Source organism: Lontra canadensis, unplaced genomic scaffold (assembly GCF_010015895.1).
Source record: "Lontra canadensis isolate GAN:19392208 unplaced genomic scaffold, GSC_riverotter_1.0 scaffold192, whole genome shotgun sequence".
NCBI classification, from domain to species: domain Eukaryota; kingdom Metazoa; phylum Chordata; class Mammalia; order Carnivora; family Mustelidae; genus Lontra; species Lontra canadensis.
The window spans coordinates 1195515-1213175 of NW_022631186.1; the positions used below are offsets into that span (position 1 = coordinate 1195515).

General features: G+C 37.3%; 1 protein-coding gene across 1 annotated transcript in view; it reads right to left on the bottom strand.

Annotated features, from left to right (window-relative positions):
• ZDHHC15 (zinc finger DHHC-type palmitoyltransferase 15) overlaps nucleotides 1–17661 on the bottom strand; it is a 162218-nt gene that overhangs the window by 11559 nt on the left and 132998 nt on the right. The window contains exon 11 of the mRNA XM_032847726.1: nucleotides 1270–1344. Within this exon, the coding sequence (XP_032703617.1) occupies nucleotides 1298–1344 (47 nt within the window). The 3' untranslated portion in view covers nucleotides 1270–1297. The remainder of the gene's footprint in view (nucleotides 1–1269; nucleotides 1345–17661) is intronic.

The following is a 17661-nucleotide window of genomic DNA, read 5'->3' on the forward strand; positions in this document are numbered from 1 at the left end:
AATTATGTGGGATGTCCAAAATAGGTCTATAGAGACAGAAAGGTAGACTAGTAGTTATCAAGTAGTGGGAATGGAAGAATGAGGAGTGAGTGCTTAAGAGTATGGAGTTTCTAAATGTTCTAAATTAATTGCAATGATGGTTGTACAACTCTGTGACTATCCTAAAAACCAGTGAATTGTACATTTTAAGTCATCAAATTATATGGTATTGTGAATTATAGCACAATAAAGCTGATAAAAATGTAATTTTAAAATTAAACTGCATTCATATAGCTTTTTAATGTAACTCTATTAATCATTCTTCAAAATAGTTACTTTTAATGGTGCAAACTATTTCATCCTAATAATGGAATAATTTACTTCACCATTCCTCTATTGTTAGATATTTAGTTTTGTTTCTATTTTTCTGGTATTATGATAAATTGATAATTCATAGTTTTGCAGAACTCAGATTATTTCATTAAAATACTTTCCTAAAATTTGGTTATCAAATAAAATTGTATGACCGTTTTGTGGTTTTTATAAATGTTATTAAATTGCCATAAAAATGATGTATGAATTTAAACTTATATCAGCAGTATATAAGATACCTGTTTCAACATGTCTTTATCAATGCTAAGTACTATAATTTATAAAAATTGTTGCTTTAGTAGACAGAAATTGATATCTTGGGCTATTTTAATTTGCATTCTTTCTAATGAAATTGAACAATTTTCATGTTTATTCTTCATCTAAACTTTCATTTTTTTATTGCCCATTTTCTAATGGTTCTATTTTTTTTCCTTTCTGACTTGCAGTATCTTTGTAAATTAAGGATGTTAAATTTTGTGTATTATTTGTTTTGCAAATGTTTCTACTAGTTTGTTTTTTTCATTTTGAAGGAAGTATTTAGAATCAGTGCTTTTTGTGTAAAAATTAAGGCAATAATTTCTTTTTTACCTACAAAAATTTGAAGCACAATTTAAAACTATGTTAACATTTGTTAATTTTAAGTTATAAATAAATGGGTATTTAATTTAAAAATTTTGGGGAGATGGAGTGTTATGCACATGAATTCTATGTAAGTTCTATAGAAAGGGAAACACAGTATAAGGGCTTATTAGTCAAGTTTATAAATTATATATAGAATTTCTACTTATGTGAATAATATGAGGGTGAGGAAATTAACTTGTTCACCAGAGTAAAAACTTACTTCTTTTCGAGTCTGCGTCCAAGCCTGTCTCTTAGCAGTCCAGGTAACACTCTAGGTACCTCCCTCAAAATACTGACCTGAGAGATGCAGGAAATATGTAAACCGCTATGTTTCTGTTTCCACGGTGAGAGATGATGAAGCGTCTGGATAACCTGTAAGGTTGAAAAGTGAAGGTGATTAAATGACCCTTTCTCTTATATGGGTGGATATTCATTCACTGGTATATTTCCTTTTTGTTCAATCCCTGTAGACAGCAGATATCTGGAGATCTCTAAAGACTGGTTTGTTATACCAAAGCATTTGTAACCAGTTGAGATATTCACATTCAAAGAGCAGTCAGGTTGATGTAGTATAAAACAAGATTATATTATTTATAAACATTATCTGATCTATAATACCGGCAGGTATTAGACTTAGATAGCTGTGATAACAACTCAACATCATCTGGCTTTAATGAGATGCTTGGGTCTTGGTACTCACAAAATTGCCTTATCTCATGTTTTTCGATTGGATGTTATTGGAATAGCTCTTAAAGTACTTTGGTGTTGTGTTTCAAAAAGGAATGAGGCATCTAGAAAGTAAGAGGCTTTGGAATTAACAAGCAACATCATTTATGGTACAAATGTTTTTGTCTCCTATCTGAGCATTTCAGGTGAGTAAAGTACACTCTGCATCAGCTAGCTTAATGTACAGATAATCACTTTCTTTATATTCTTTACATAATAATATACTTGGCAGTTTGAGATTTAAAAAAAAAGTTGACGGGGGAAGGAAAGTGGCGGTGGAATCGGGGGACCCTAGGCATGTCTTATTCCATGAACATAATGAGATAACTATCAAATCATTCGAAGTACCCCAGAAGTAGAACTGAAGACTGACAGGAAAAAACTCCACAACTAAAGGAAGAAAAGATGTCACATTGAAAAAGGTAGGAAGTGGGGAGACATGGTATGGGGGAGAAACAGATCACAGGTGCTGCAGAGGGGAGGGAGCCATGGTCATGGAGAAGGGGAAGAGAGAGAAAGGAACACAGGGGAATGCATAAGAGTGTTTCCCCAACACCACTGGCTTGGAAAAGAGGAGGGGCTGAATTTCATGAGTTCTTGCAAAGAGCAGAGCTTAAAGCCTCAAATTTTAAAAGTCAGCAAGCTTGGCTAGGACAGAGCCTGGGGCATACTTTGCTGTTCTGGGAGAGAAGGCAGGCAAACAATGCAGGGGCAGAGGGTGTGGAAACAATGATCTGAAGAACACCTGAGGCATATAGAGGAGAGATTATTTGCTCTTCTCAGAGCACCACACTGAGCGCCAGCATCCACAGAGATGCCTTTCTAGGACAAAAGAGCAGGCCTGTACCATTTTTCTACCCTGTCCATCAGCATAAATACAGAGCCCCCTAGGGTAAACACAGAAGTGCCAACAAGCCCCATACCCTTGCACACTAGTAGGACTGCCCTTCTCAGTCACACTTGCCTCAGTCCCAGTGCAGCGAGCCCCTCCCCAAAAAGATCAGCACAAACCCCTAGCCAGACCATGTCTCCCAACCAGAGAGTTCTGCAGGGCCTCAGTTCTGGTGGAGGTGGTGTCAGATCTCATTTCACAAGAAGACCAGAGCATACCTATTTAAAACTCACCTCATTCAGGACAGGAACCAAACACTGCCCACTGGAGGTAAGGAGAGCCTCTGCAGATGACTGGCCTGAAGGATAGAGAAGCCTAAACACAACAGCAGAGTATACGAAGCACACATCAGAGACACTCCCTGAAGGCCCAGGCCCTGGGTACTACATGACCCCATTGTCATAAGGCCATTACATTCAGGAGCAGAAAATATAACTGGCTTTTCCAACACAGAGATGAAGGTAGAGACTTAGACAAAACACAAACATGGAGGAATTTATCCTAAATGAAAGAATAAGATAAGGCCATGGCCAGAGATGTAAATACAACAGATATAAGTAACATGCCTGATGGAAAATTTGAAGCAAAAATTATTTATATGAATACTCACTGGGCTTGAGAAAAGAATGGAAGACAGCAGGGAATCCTTACCACAGAGAAAAGTGTTTAAAAAAAATCAATCAGAAAGGAAAAATGCAATAAATAAGATTGGAAACAGGCTTGATGTAATGAACAATAGACTGCAAGAAGAAGAGGAATGAATCAGTGACCTGGAAGACAAAAGAATGAAAAGTAATGAAGGTGAACAAAAGAGAGAAAGAAGAATTATGCAACACAAGAATAGACTTAGGGGACTCAGTGACTTCATCAAACACAATAACATTCTTATTATAAGAGTCCTAAAGAAGAGAGAGAAAAGGGGGCAGAAAATTTATTTGAAGAAATAACAGCTGAAAATGTCTCTAACCTGGGGAAGGAACGAGATACCCAGATCCAGGAGGCAGAGAAAATTCCCATCAAAATTAACAAAAGCAGGCTAACACCAAGACATTTCATAATTAAATTTGCAAAATATAGGGATAAAAAAATCTTAAATCAACAAGACAAAAGAAGTCCTTAACTTATAAGGGAAAAAACATAAGTCTAGCTGGGGATGTCTCAACAGAAACTTGGCAAGTGACAAGAAAGTGGCATGATACATTAAAAGTGCTGAATGGGAGAAACTGGCAGCCAAGACTACTCTATCCAGGAAGGCTATCATTCAGAACAGAAGAGATAAGGAATTCCCCAGGAAAAAAAAAACAACAATAACACTAAAGGAGTTCATGACCACAAAACCAGTCGCACAAGAAATATTAACAGGGACTCTTTGAGTGGAAAGGAAAAAGCCAAGAGTGATAAAGACAAGAAAGGAGGGGTGTCTAGGTGGCACAGTCAGTTGAGCATCTGACTCTTGGTTATGGCTCAGGTCATGATCTCAGGGTTGTGAGATGGAACCCTGTGTTGGGCTCCATGCTCAGCACAGAGTCTGCTTAAGACTCTCCCTCTGTCCCTCCCCTCCATGCACTCTCTAAAATAAGTAAATAAATATTTTTAAAAAAGACAAGGATCAGAGAAAATCTCTAGAAACTATGATTAAACAAGTAATAAACTGGCATTAAATATATATCTATCAATAATTACTCTGAATGTAAATGCACTAAACACTCTAATCAAAAGACATAGGGTGTCAGATGGATTAAAAAAAAACACAAGACTTATCTATTTGTTGGCTATAAGAGACTCACTTTAGACCTAAAGACACAAGCAGATTGAAAGTAAGGAGATGAAGAAAAATTTATGTCACAAATGGATGTCAAAAGAAAGCTGGAAAGAAACATTTTTCAAAGATTTATTTATTTATTTTAGAGAGACCGGGAGGGGGGCGGTAGGGACAGAGGTAAAATATCTCAAGTAGACTCTTCACTGAGCATGGAGCCTGACACGAGGCCCAATCTTATGGCTCTGAGATCATGACCCGAGCCAAAATCAAGAATCAGATGCTTAACCAACTGAGCCACCCAGGTGCCCCAAGAGAAGTACTTATATCATACAAACTAGACTTTATTTTTTTTCAATATTTATTTATTTATTTTATAGAGAGCATGAGTGGGGGTAGGGTTGGGAAGGCCAGAGGGAGAAGGAGAGAGAAAATCTCAAGCAAACTCCCCAGTGAGTGAGAAGCATGCTGTGGAGCTTTATCCTAGGTCTCTGAATCATGCCCTGAGCTGAAATCTAGAGTCAGATGATTAACTGACTGAGCCACCCAGGTGCCACGAGACAAACTAGACTTTAAAAGAAAGACTGTAACAAAAGATGAAGAAGGCCTTATACAATCATAAAGGGGACAATCCAACACAAAGATCCAAAAATTGGACGTATTTATACACCCAACATGGGAGTACCAAAATGCATAAAACACTTAATATCAAACATAAAGGAAATAAAAGATAAAAATACAATAACATTAGGGGACTTTAATACCCCACTTACATCAATGGACAGATCATCTATACAGAAAATAAACTAGGAAACATGGTTTTGAATGACACACTAGACCAGATGGACTCAACAGAAGATATATATATATATATATAAAACATTCCATCATAAGACAGCAGCATACACATTTTTTCAAGTGTACATGGGCCCAACAGAATAGACAACATACTAGGTCACAAATCTGGCCTCAAAAAATACAACGAAATTGAAGTGGTAACATGCAACCTTACTGACCACAATGCTATGAAAGTAGAAGTCAACCACAAGAAAAAATTTGGAAAGACCACAAATACATGGAGGTTAAACAATATGCTACTAAACTATGAATGGGCCAATAAGGAAATTAAAGAGCAAATTTAAAAATAGATGGAAACAAATGATAATGAAAACCTGACTGTCCAAAACCTTTAGGAGGCAATCACAAGCGATCACAAGAGGGACGTGTATACCATTAAAGGCCTAATTCAAGAAGCAAGAAAAATCTCCAATCACAACCTATCCTTACACCTAAAGGAGCTAGAAAAAGAACAACAAATAAAGCCTAAACCCAGCAGAAGGAGGAAATAATAAAGATTAGATCACTAATGAGTGATATAGAAACTAAGAAAATAATAGAACAGATCAATGAAACCAGAAGGTAGTTCTTTGAAAACATTAATAAAATTGACAACCCTCTTGCTAGACTTACCAAAATAAAAGAGAAAGGACCCAAATACATAAAATCACAAATGTGAGAGGATAAGAAACAACCAACGCCACAGAAATCCAAACAATTATGAGAATATTATGAAAAAAATAATGCCAACAAACTGGGCAATCTGGAAGAAGAGGATAAATTCCTAGAAACATATAAACTACCAAAACTGTAACAGGAGGAAATAGAAAACTTGAACACACAAATAACCAGCAAAGAAACTGAATCAGTAATCAAAAAAATCTCCCAAATAACAAAAGTTGAGGACCAGATGGCTTCCCGGAGGAATTCTACCAAACATTTGAAGAATAGTTAATACTTATTCTTCTCAAACTATTAAAAAAAATAGAAATGGGAGGAAAACTTCCAAACTCATTCTATGAGGCCAGCATTACCCTGACATCAAAACCAGAGGGAGATAGCACTGAAAAAGAAAAATACAGGCCAATATCCCTGATGAACATGGAGGCAAAAATTGTCAATAAAATACTAGCAAACCAAATCCAACAATAATTTAAAAGAATAATTCACAATGATCAATTTGGATTTATTCCTGGGTTGCAAGGATGGTTCAATATTCACAAATCAATCAGTATGATGCACCACAATAAATGAAAGGATAAGAATCATATGATCATTTGAATACATGCATAAAAATGCATTTAACAAAGTTCAATATCCATTCATGACAACAAGCCTCAACCAAGTAGGTTTAGAGGGAACATACCTCAACATAATAAAGGCCATAGATGAAAAACCCAAAGTTAACATCATACTCAATGGGGAAAAACTGAGAGCTTTACTTCTATGGAAGGGAACAAGACAGGGATGTCTATTCTCACTACTGTTATTTAACATAATATTCGAAGTCCAAGCCACAGCTATCAGACAACAGAAAGAAATAAAAGGCATCCATATCAGCAAGGAAGTAGTAAAATGTTCACTATTTACAGATGATATAATTTGTATAGAAAACTTTAAAGACTCTACCCAAAAAAAAAAAAAAAGAAAAAACCTACTAGAACTGATACACAAAACACAGGATACAAAATCAATATACAGAAATATATTGCATTCCCATACACAAGAATGAATCAGCAGAAAGAGAAACCAAGGAATCAATCTCATTTACAACTGCACCTAAACCCATAAGATACCTAGGAATAAACCTAACCAAAGAGGTGAAAGACCTGCACTCTGAAAACTAGAAAATGCTGATGAAAGAAATTGAAGATGACCCAAAGAAATAGAAAGACATCCCATGCTCATGGATTGGAAGAACAAATATTCTTAAAATGTCCATAAAACCCAAAGCAATCTAAGCATTTAATGCAATTCTTATCAAAACACCACCAGCATTTTTCATAGAGCTAGAACAAACAATTGTAAAATTTGTATGGAACCACAAAAGACTCTGAAGAGCCAAAAAAAAAAAAATCTAAAAAGAAAAGCAAAGTTGGAGGCATCACAATTCTGCACTTCAAGTTACATTACAAAGCTGTAGTGATCCAGACAGTATGGCACTGGCACAAAAATATAGACATAGATCAATGGAAGAGAAGAGAAAACCCAGAAATGAGCCCACAACTATATGGTCAATTAATCTTTGACAAAGCATGGAAGATTATCCAATGGAAAAAAAGATAGCACCTTTAACAAATGATGTTGGGAAAACTGGACAGAGAGATACAAAAGAATGAAATTGGACCACTTTTTTACACCAAAAATAAAAACAAATTAAAAATGGATTAAAGACCTAAAGGTGAGACCTGAAACTGTAAAAATCCTAGAAGAGAATACAGGAAGTAACCTCTTTGACATTAGCTGTATCGAATTCTTTCTGGTATGTCTCCTGAGGCAAGGGAAACAAATGAAAACAAAGAAACAAGCAAAACTATTGGGACTTCTCAAAATAAGCTTCTGCACAATGAAGGCAACAGTCAACAAAACTAAAAGGCAACCTATGGAATGGGAGAAGATATTTGCAAAATCACTGTCGGATAAAGGATTAGTATCCAAAATATATAATGAACTTATAAAATATAACACCAGAAACAAGGAATCCAGTTAAAAATGGGCCAAAGGCTTGAGTAGATCTTTTTTCTGAGGAAGACATCCAGTTGGCCAGTAGACACATGAAAAGATGATGATCAGTGATTTTCACTGATCATCCAGAAAATGAAAATCAAAACTACAATGAGATATCACTTCACACCTGTTAGAAAGGCTAAAATCAGCAACATGAGAAACAACTAGTGTTGGCAAAGGTGTGGAGGTAGGAAAGGGGAACCCTCCTGCACCCTCGTAGGAATGCAAACTGCTGCAACCACTGTGGAAAGGAATATGCAGGTTCCTCAAAAAGTTAAAAGTAGAAATACCCTACAATCCAGCAACTGCACTCCTGGGTATTTTCTCAAAGAATACAAAAAATAGGAATTCAAAGGGATACATGCACCCCAATGTTTATAGCAGCATAATCTACAATAGCTAAATTATGGAAATAGTGGAAACAGCCCAAGGGTTCATTAATAGATGAACGGAGAAAGAAGATGTGAGGGGTGTGTGTGTGTGTATGTGTGTGTGTGTGTGTGTACAATGGAATATTACTCAGCCATAAAAAAAGAATTAAATCTTGCCATTTGCAATGACATGGATGGAGCTAGACCAGTATCATGGTAAGTGAAATAAGTTTGTCAGAGAAAGAGAAATATCATATTATTTCACTCATATGTGGAATTTAAGAAAGAAAACAAATGAGAAAAAGAAAGAGAGAGAGAGGCAAACCAAGAAGTAGGTGCTTAAGTAAGAGAAGAAACTAATGGTTACCAGAAAGCAGGTGGGTGGGAGAATGGGTTAAATAGGTGGTGGGGACTAAGGAGTACTCTTGTTATGAGCACAGGATGATATACAGAATTGTCGAATCACTATATTGTATTCCTGAAGCTAATATTACACTGTATGTTCACTAGAATGTAATAAAAAACTTAAAATTAATAAATAAATAAGTAAAAAGTTGGTGGCAGTTGTCCCTTACAGTTTTTGGTTAGTATATTCTTTATGAAATTATTGTGCCATTCAGAGTACTTCCATAACTGTGAGGTCTAGATCCCATAGTACAGATGCCAGTCAGGATGGATTACCCTTGCCGCAAGAGGCTGGAAAATTTTCATGCCACTATGTTAACCAGACAGATTCCAGATCATGGCTCCATGGAGGGCACAATATTCTCTCTTATCTGGAATCTCAGGGTTAGGTTGTTCTTGCCCTTAAGACCAAACAGAAAGCAGCTGTATTTACCCAGCCCTTTAGCGAAGGATATACAGAAAATAACTCATGTCTTTCTAACATCTCAAAGAGAAAAAGAGACAGTAAGTGCTTAAGCATATATCTTATCTCACCTATACACTTCCACCAAGAAGGTTATTAGTGTGAAAGAAAATTCTGAACTGTAATGTGCTATTTGCCTTTCTGTTCCTTGCTAAGGCTGGATGTCTCAGAATTTGGTAGTTATGGTTTGGCAATGTATCTTTTCAGAAATTGATTTAGTATTCTGCTAAATGCATTTCTTTAGCTTTTTACCACTGCAGTCCACATTCTTATTTGGCACAGAACGCTTACTCTCAGCGCTTATTTGATCGGGCTTGTAGACATTGAAGCCTGAGCTGAAAAACTGGATTATCAACTTCAAAGTACCACTCCTGGTAGAGATCAAGCTAAAGCAGGAAAGGTAGTCATCATGTGGTGAGGACTAAGTTGAAAAAATACAGTTACTTCAAAGAAAATCATGCTTAGATGGGATTGGGAGGGAGATAAACCATAAGTAACTCTTAATCTCACAAAACAAACTGAGGGCTGCTGGGGGGAGGGGTGTTGGGGGGGTGGGGTTATTATGGACATTGGGGAGGGTATGTGCTATGGTGAGTGCAGTGAAGTGTGTAAACCTGGCGATTCACAGACCTGTACCCCTGGGGAAAAAAATATATGTTTATAAAAAATAAAATTAAAAAAAAATTCAAACATTAAAGGACTTATATTTAAAAAAAATCATGCTTTGCATAATAGAAGACAAATGAAGAATTAGGAAGTTAATTTGCTTTCTACTATCTGCACCTATACTGCTTTCCCCACTCCCACCTGCTCTTGATGCCTGTTGTTATAGTGATTTCATCATTTATTCAATAGATGTCTACTTATACCAAGAATGATATAATTTCAGTATTAGTGTATGCTCAGCATTCATTCTCTTCCTGTCTCATTCTAGATCTCCTCCTTTCCTTTAAAATCTTATATTTCTATATAACCCCTGGATACCAGAACAGTATGTGTACACTTCTTTCTAGTCATTGGTTTTCAGAGATAGGGAAGTGTGGGGAAATGGACACAATGTGGAATCTGGAAGAACTTCAGTTGACTTGCAACTGTTTCGTGGCCTTATATAAGTCACTTTATCTCTTCAGCCTCAGCTTTATTATCTGTAAAATAGGGCAATACTCTCTCCTTCACAGTATTTTTATGACACTCTCACCCAAATTATGAGTATCCTCTAAGGGTCTGACCTTTACACTCTCAAGTTCTCTTTTTCCATTCATTTCCTTGTCCTTATGTATGCATCTCAACATTGCTTAGGTGATTCCAAATTTCACATTTATCTCCTTTCCCTAGACTTACTTTCTCCCTTGATGATCTCTTACACCTCTAATGGGTTTAACTGCTATCTCTATATGAATTACTCCCAGATCTTTCTTGTCACTGGGACTATTTCTAATTAATTACAATGCCTCCTGGCTTTGATCCTTCCTCTTCATTTCTAGTGTTAACCATCACTCATGAAGCCATTGTGACATATGGCCAACTATCTATTACTCTTTCTGGTTTTTGTCTCTCCAAATTTTAATTCATCCTGTGTACTACTAAGTATTCTTTAAAAACTGTATCTTTCATTATATCAATATCACTCAAGACCAAAAGTTAATAGTGATTTCTTATTGTTTCAAGTCTACAAAGCCCTCTACCATCTGTCCATATCTTACTTTCCACAACCCACCATGTACTTAGAAATGAATGTTCTCCTCAGTGATCTAGCCACATTCATGTCATACTTCTTACCTAGAATGTTTCCTTATTTCTATCATCTATCCAGATGTTACTTATCCAAATAACATCTCACTTAAGTCCTGTCTCTTCCTCAAAACGTTCACCACTATAGCTCATATACTTTTCCCTTTATTAATATACTCAGTGTTTAATCATCACCAACAATCACACACTTACCATGTGTACCACACAGTATTTAGCATGAGGCTAAGCCTACATAAGGTATGCAATTGCTATCATCACTTTTATGGCAATGTGCTCATTAAGCTCATGCACTTTTCCTATCCTTCCTTCCTTACAATTGCAAATTCCATGGGGGCAAAGCTCACCTATTATTTATCTTTGTATCCTTCTATAATACCTTGTCTGAGTATAACTTCACGAAATGTTTTCTGAATTGAACTGATTGATTAGAGACCTTCAATATTTCAGGAAAATATGCCAATTTAGAGCTGAGGCTTGGATACTTCAAGTAAATCAGTAAAATGAACATCCATGATATTATTACATGGGGTAAATTTTTCAGGAGCCATGGGTGTGGTCACATCCTTCTTAACTAGAAACATAAGAAACAAATCACTTGGAAAATGCCTAACTACCTAAAGCGTAGTCCCCTCCCTAACTTAGTGTGTTATGTTTGATACTTTCAGGAATGAGACCTAGAATTTCTACTCTCAAGGCAAATGATGAGTGTGAGAATAGTTTTATAGCCTGGTGGTCAGAATGCTAGGTGGAAGTGATAAGAGGTAATGACTGGGTATCCTTAGGAGAATACTTGATCAAAGAAATTTTGTTCCAGAATAAGGGAGGCATATTTATAATGTGAATTAATAGTGGTTGCTTAGATATATTTCTTCCAAAAAAAATAAAAAAAGAAAAAGAGCTATTTGGTGATAGGTATATGGTCGTAGTTATTATTTTGACTCCTCAATATCAGATGGGATCACAGAACATCACACCTTAGAGCTGAGGATAGCTTGGAGATCATGCGATTGAAATTGAGGTCCAGAGAAGAGAAGGGACTTTCCAAAATTCATGCATTGAATCTAGTGTCAAAGCTGGGAAATGATTCCCACACCAGAGCTTTATCCATGTTTTTTCATCATTCTCTTTCTGATGAAAGAGGCATAGGAACTGAGATAATTTTTTAATGGACTTTAAAGAAGTCTATAAAATTAAAAGTAAATAGCAAAGGAGAGACCCTGGGTGGTACGGTGGTTAAGGGTTTGAACTTTGGAGCCAAATTCTGTCACTTATTAGCTATGTGACTTTGGGCTTCTCTACACTTGAGTTTCCTCATCTGTAAAATGGGGTTATTTAATATTTACAACTCACAAAATGTTTATGACTCTTAAATGTGACAATGCCTATAAATCACTCTGCATAAAAGAGCCATTCAACAAATGTTAGTTGTACCCTTAGAATCAAGCAGTTATCTACATGCAACCTTATTTTGTTAGGGCTTCAGAGAATAATAAAATAAAGGTGACAGTGTTTCTGACATCAAGGAATTCCCATCCAGTCCCTTGCCATCCAAATTCTGTTGGATCCAGGTTACTATCTTCATCACTTAGCTTGGGGTCTCACTCATTACTTGTGACTTACACATATCTTCTGCCTCTTCATTCCTTGCCACCAAACCAAATTCTACCTAATTTTTAAGGTCCAAATTCTACCTCCCCTGTAAAGCCTTTTCTGAGCAGTCCAGGCTTACAAGAATCACTCTTCTTTGAATTTCTATAGAACTTTATGATTCTACTCATTTGGTCAACATTATATCCTGCATTGTGTTTTGTTAAGCAATTTTTCATTTTTGTGTTTATCCTCTCAAATAAATTTAACAAATGTTAGTTTTTCCCTTTCCCCTGTCCTTTACCTAAATATTCTTGGTCAACCAACCAGACATTCTCCCCCAGAATGGCACTAACCCCTGTATGTATTCTGAATGATAGAAAAATAGCCTTTTAGAATAGAGACACTCAAATAATCATCCCAAATGTGTATTCATAAGTATAACTCACTGGAAGACCAGGTTGGTAAAATGTTAGTATAGGCCTATATATCTTGAATTCCTATATAGAAATCTGGTAAAGAATTGACTGAGATTATGGACTCTTTCATAGTTGGCCTTACCTATTGCCACTCTGCATGGGAATAAATAAGGACAATTTGGTACACTGAAGGAGTATATTCTTTGAGGTAGAAAAAGTGAATTTAACTTAGGGCCTTGTCTAAGTACTATGGTAGTGTCTTAAAGTTACTCATGCATGATCACAGAGGTCTGGTTAGGCCCAAAGAGCTATGTGATAAGGCATTTTTTTTCCTTCAAGCAAGATACAATGGCTGTCTCTAACTGGCAGGTGATTGCACAGAATGTCACCCATAGATGTTTCTTAACAACACAGTTCTTGATGTGAAAAGCCCTTTGTCTTAGAATCAGAGCTCTTATATACAGGATGTACTTGGAAGGTTTGAGTTCTGATGAAGAGAAGGGCTCTTACCAATTCTCTCAGGAGGTCCAGAAATTAGATCAATCTTTGACATAGGATGGAAGTGTGCTTCGATAGGAGTATCACTTCATCATCTTCCTAAAACAACATTTTCCTCACATCATGCACAAAAACCTGCACAAAAAACCTGCACAAAAACCATCAGTAGTTCCTCATCACCCACATAATAAAGTTCTTAGTCTTGTATCGAAGGATTACCCGATCTGACACCAATTTACTTGCTGACTTAATCTAACAATCATCTTCTATATGCAACACTATTTTGAAAGGTATGCAGAGAATACTGATATCAAGGTGACTAGGTCTCTGACTTCAAGGAGTTTCCATCCACTCGCCCACCATTCAAACTCTTCGTTGGAGGTAAGCTACTTTCTTTAAGTCCCTCTCACTTAGCTTGTGGTCCCATGCATTGTAAACCGTGACTTTCCTTGTACCTACTGTATTTTTATTCCTTGCTACCAATTCAAATTCTATCTAATCTTTAAGGCCCAAGTCCTACCTATTCTGTAAAGCATTTCCTGACTAGCCACAGGAATCACTCTCTCCTTTGAATTATCGCAGCATAAACTTCATGGTTCTATTTATCTGGTCAATAACATATCTTATATTGTGTTTTGTTAGGCAACTTTTCATATATATGTATCTTATCTCTCCCAAATAAATGCAAAACCCTTGAGTTTATAGATAATAATGCATAATGCCTCTTATGATTCTAATGTCATAACCTAAATATGTTCTCAACAAATACTAGCTTATTTATTCTGTTCTTCTTCCTAATAGGTTATTTATTATGGCAACATAAACTACAAGATTGAAAATGAATCAGAAACCTTTTCTAACTTGAATAGTTACTAATGGTTTCAAACAAAAAAGTTTTATCCAAACAAAACAGTAGGAAATTGGTCTCTATATAAAACACATAATATGCTAGAGTCTAATTTAATGTATTTCTGGGTAAGCATCCAGTATTTGATAAGACTAATTTTTCTAATCTCTGGTTATCAGAAGGTTGAATTAGCAAATTAAAGGAAATTTTTAGAGATTTTTTTCTTGACAAAATATCCCTTTTGGGATATACTCTATTAAAATTATTAGAATAGGGAGTTGGGTGGAAGATCACAGTGGAGTAGGTAGAACCTAGGCTCGTATCATCCCTCAAACACAGCTAGATAACAATCAAATCATTTTAAATACCACAGAAATAGGGCACCTGGGTGGCTCAGCAGTTAAGCTTCTGCCTTTGGCTCAGGTCATGATCCTAGGGTCCTGATTGGGCTCCCTGCTCAGCAGGAAGCCTGCTTCTCCCTCACCTACTCCCCCTGCTTGTATTCCCTCTCTTGCTGTCTCTCTCTTTGTCAAATAAGTAAATAAAATCTTTGAAAAAAATACCACAGAAATCACCCTAAAGACTGACAGAACAAACTCCACAACTCAAGGTAGAAGTCACAATGAGGAAGGGATGAAGTGTGGAGCTGTGGTTTAGGGGAGAAATGGATCTTGGGTGTTGCAGAGGGGAGGGATATGTGGTTACAGAGAAAGGTGAAAGAGAGAGAGAGTAGAGCACACAGGGGAACACACAAAGAGAACATTTCTCCAAAGCTATGGGTTGGGAAAATGAAAGTGGCTGATTTTCATGTGAGTTCTTGCAATTAGTGGGTCCCAAAGCCTAGAGTTTTGAAGGTGAGCAGGTTTGGGTAGGATAGAGCCCTGAGGCACTGCATTGTTCCTGGAGGGAAGGCATGCAAAAAAATCTAGAAGCAGAAAGTACAGAAAGAGGTTCTGAAAAACACTGGACACAGGAGGGGAGAATATAGTTCTCAGAGTGCTTCCCTTACCAGGGAGTGTTCACAAGGATGCCTCTCCAGGGACAAGGAAGATACTTGGCCCCATTTCCCTGCCTTGCCCCTCAGTATAAACACAGAACCACTGCAGGAAGCAGTGCAGCGATGACACAGGCTGCCTAATGTGCTTATACCAAGTCCCGTACCCTTGCACTCAGGTGAGACTGCCCTTCTCAGTCAAGTCTGCCTCAGTGTGGTGAGCCCTTCCCCAGAAGACCAGCAGAAACCCCTGCCCAAACCATGTCTCCCAAGAGAGAGTTCTGTAGGGGTTCAGTTCTGGATGAAGTAGTATCAGGTTTCAGTATCAGTATTCAACAAGCAGACCAGAGCACATTTACTTAAAACTCACTACATTCGGGGCACCTGGGTGGCTCAGTGGGTTAAAGCCTCTGCCTTCAGCTTGGGTCGTGATCCTGGGGTCCTGGGATCAAGCCCCACATCGGGCTCTCTGCTCAGCGGGGAGCCTGCTTCCCCCGCTCTCTCTGCCTGCCTCTCTGCTTGCTTGTGATCTCTCCCTCTGTCAAATAAATAAACAAAATCTTTAAAACAAACAAACAAAGAAACTCACTACATTCTGGCCAAGGACCAAACACTGCCCACTGCAGGCAAGGACAGTCTCTGTAGACAACTGGCCTGAAGGAAAGAGCAGCCAAAACACAACAGCAGAACACACGCAGTACACAGAAGTGTTCCCTGAGGCACCTGGCCCTGGACACCACATGGTCTCTTCTTCATAAAGTCATTACTCTCAGGAGCGGGAGACACAACCAGTTTTTCTAACATACAAATGAAAGTAGAGATGGACAAAATGCTATGACAGAGGAATTCTTCCCAAATGAAATAACAAGATAAGGTCATGGCCAGAGGTATAAGTGAAACAGATATAAGTAACATGCCTGATGGAGAATTTCAAGCAATGATCATAAGGATACCTGCTGGGCTTGAGAAAAGAATGGAAGATATCAGGGAGACCTTTACCACAAAGATAAAAGAATTAAAAAAGAATCAGAAATAAAGAATACAATAAATAAGATTGGAAATAGGTTTGATGCAATGAACAGCAGGTTGCAAGAAGCAGAGGAATGAATTAGTGATACAGAAGAAAAAATAATAGAAAATGATGAAGCTGAACAAAAGAGAGAAAGAAGAATTTACGCAACATGAGAATAGGCTTAGGGAACTCAGTGACTCCATTAAACATAACATTCATATTATAGGAGTCTTAGAAGAAGAAGAGAAACAAAAGGGGGCAGAAAAACTACTTGAGGAAATAATAGCTGAAAACTTCCCTAATCTGGGGAAGTAAAAAGACATCTAGATCCAGGAGGAAAAGACAGCTCCCATCAAAGTAAAAAAAAGGGGGCGCCTGGGTGGCTCAGTGGGTTAAAGCCTCTGCCTTCGGCTCGGGTCATGATCCCAGAGTCCTGGGATCGAGCCCCGCATCGGGCTCTCTGCTCAGTGGGGAGCCTGCTTCCTCCCTCTCTCTCTGCCTCCCTCTCTGCCTGCTTGTGATCTCTGTCTGTCAAATAAATAAATAAAATCTTAAGAAAAGTCAAAAAAAGAAGGCCAAGCCCAAGACATTTCATAATTAAAACTGCAAAATCCAGTGGTAAAGAAAAAAATCTTAAAAGCAGTAAGTTAAAAGAAGTCCTTAACTTACAAGGGAAGATTCATAAGCTAGCTGGAGATTTCTCAAAAGTAACTCAGAAAGCCAGAAGAAAGTGGCATGATATATTCAATGAGCTGAATGGGAAAAATCTGCAGCCAAGAATAGTCTATCCAGCAAGTCTATCATTCAGAATAGAAGGAGAAGTAAAGAGTGTCCAGGGAAAGAAAAACTAAAGGAGTTCATGACTAAACTACCCTGCAAGAAATATTAAAGGGGACTCTTTGAGTGGAAAAGAAGATGAAAAGTGTCAAAGACAAGAGAGGATCAGAGAAAATCTCCAGAACCAATGGCAAAACAAGTAATAAAATGGCACTAAATATATATCTATCAGTATTCACTCTGAATGTAAATGGACTAAGTGCTTCCATCAAAAGATAGGGTGTCAGAATGGCTAAAAAAACCCCACAAGATCCATCTACATGCTGCCTACAAAAGACTCATTTTAGATGTAAGGACACCTGCAGATTGAAAGTGAGGGGGTGGAGAAAAACATTTATCACACAAATGGATTTCAAAAGAAAGGTGGAGTAGCAATATTTATATCAGACAAAACTGATTTTTAAATTTTTTTTTAATTTAAATTCAATTTAATGAACATATAGTATATTATTAGTTTCAGAGGTAGAATTTAGTGATTGGATCAGTTGCCTATACACCCAGTGCTCATTCCATCAAGTGCCCTCCTTAATACCCAACACCCGGTTACCCCATCCCCCCACCTA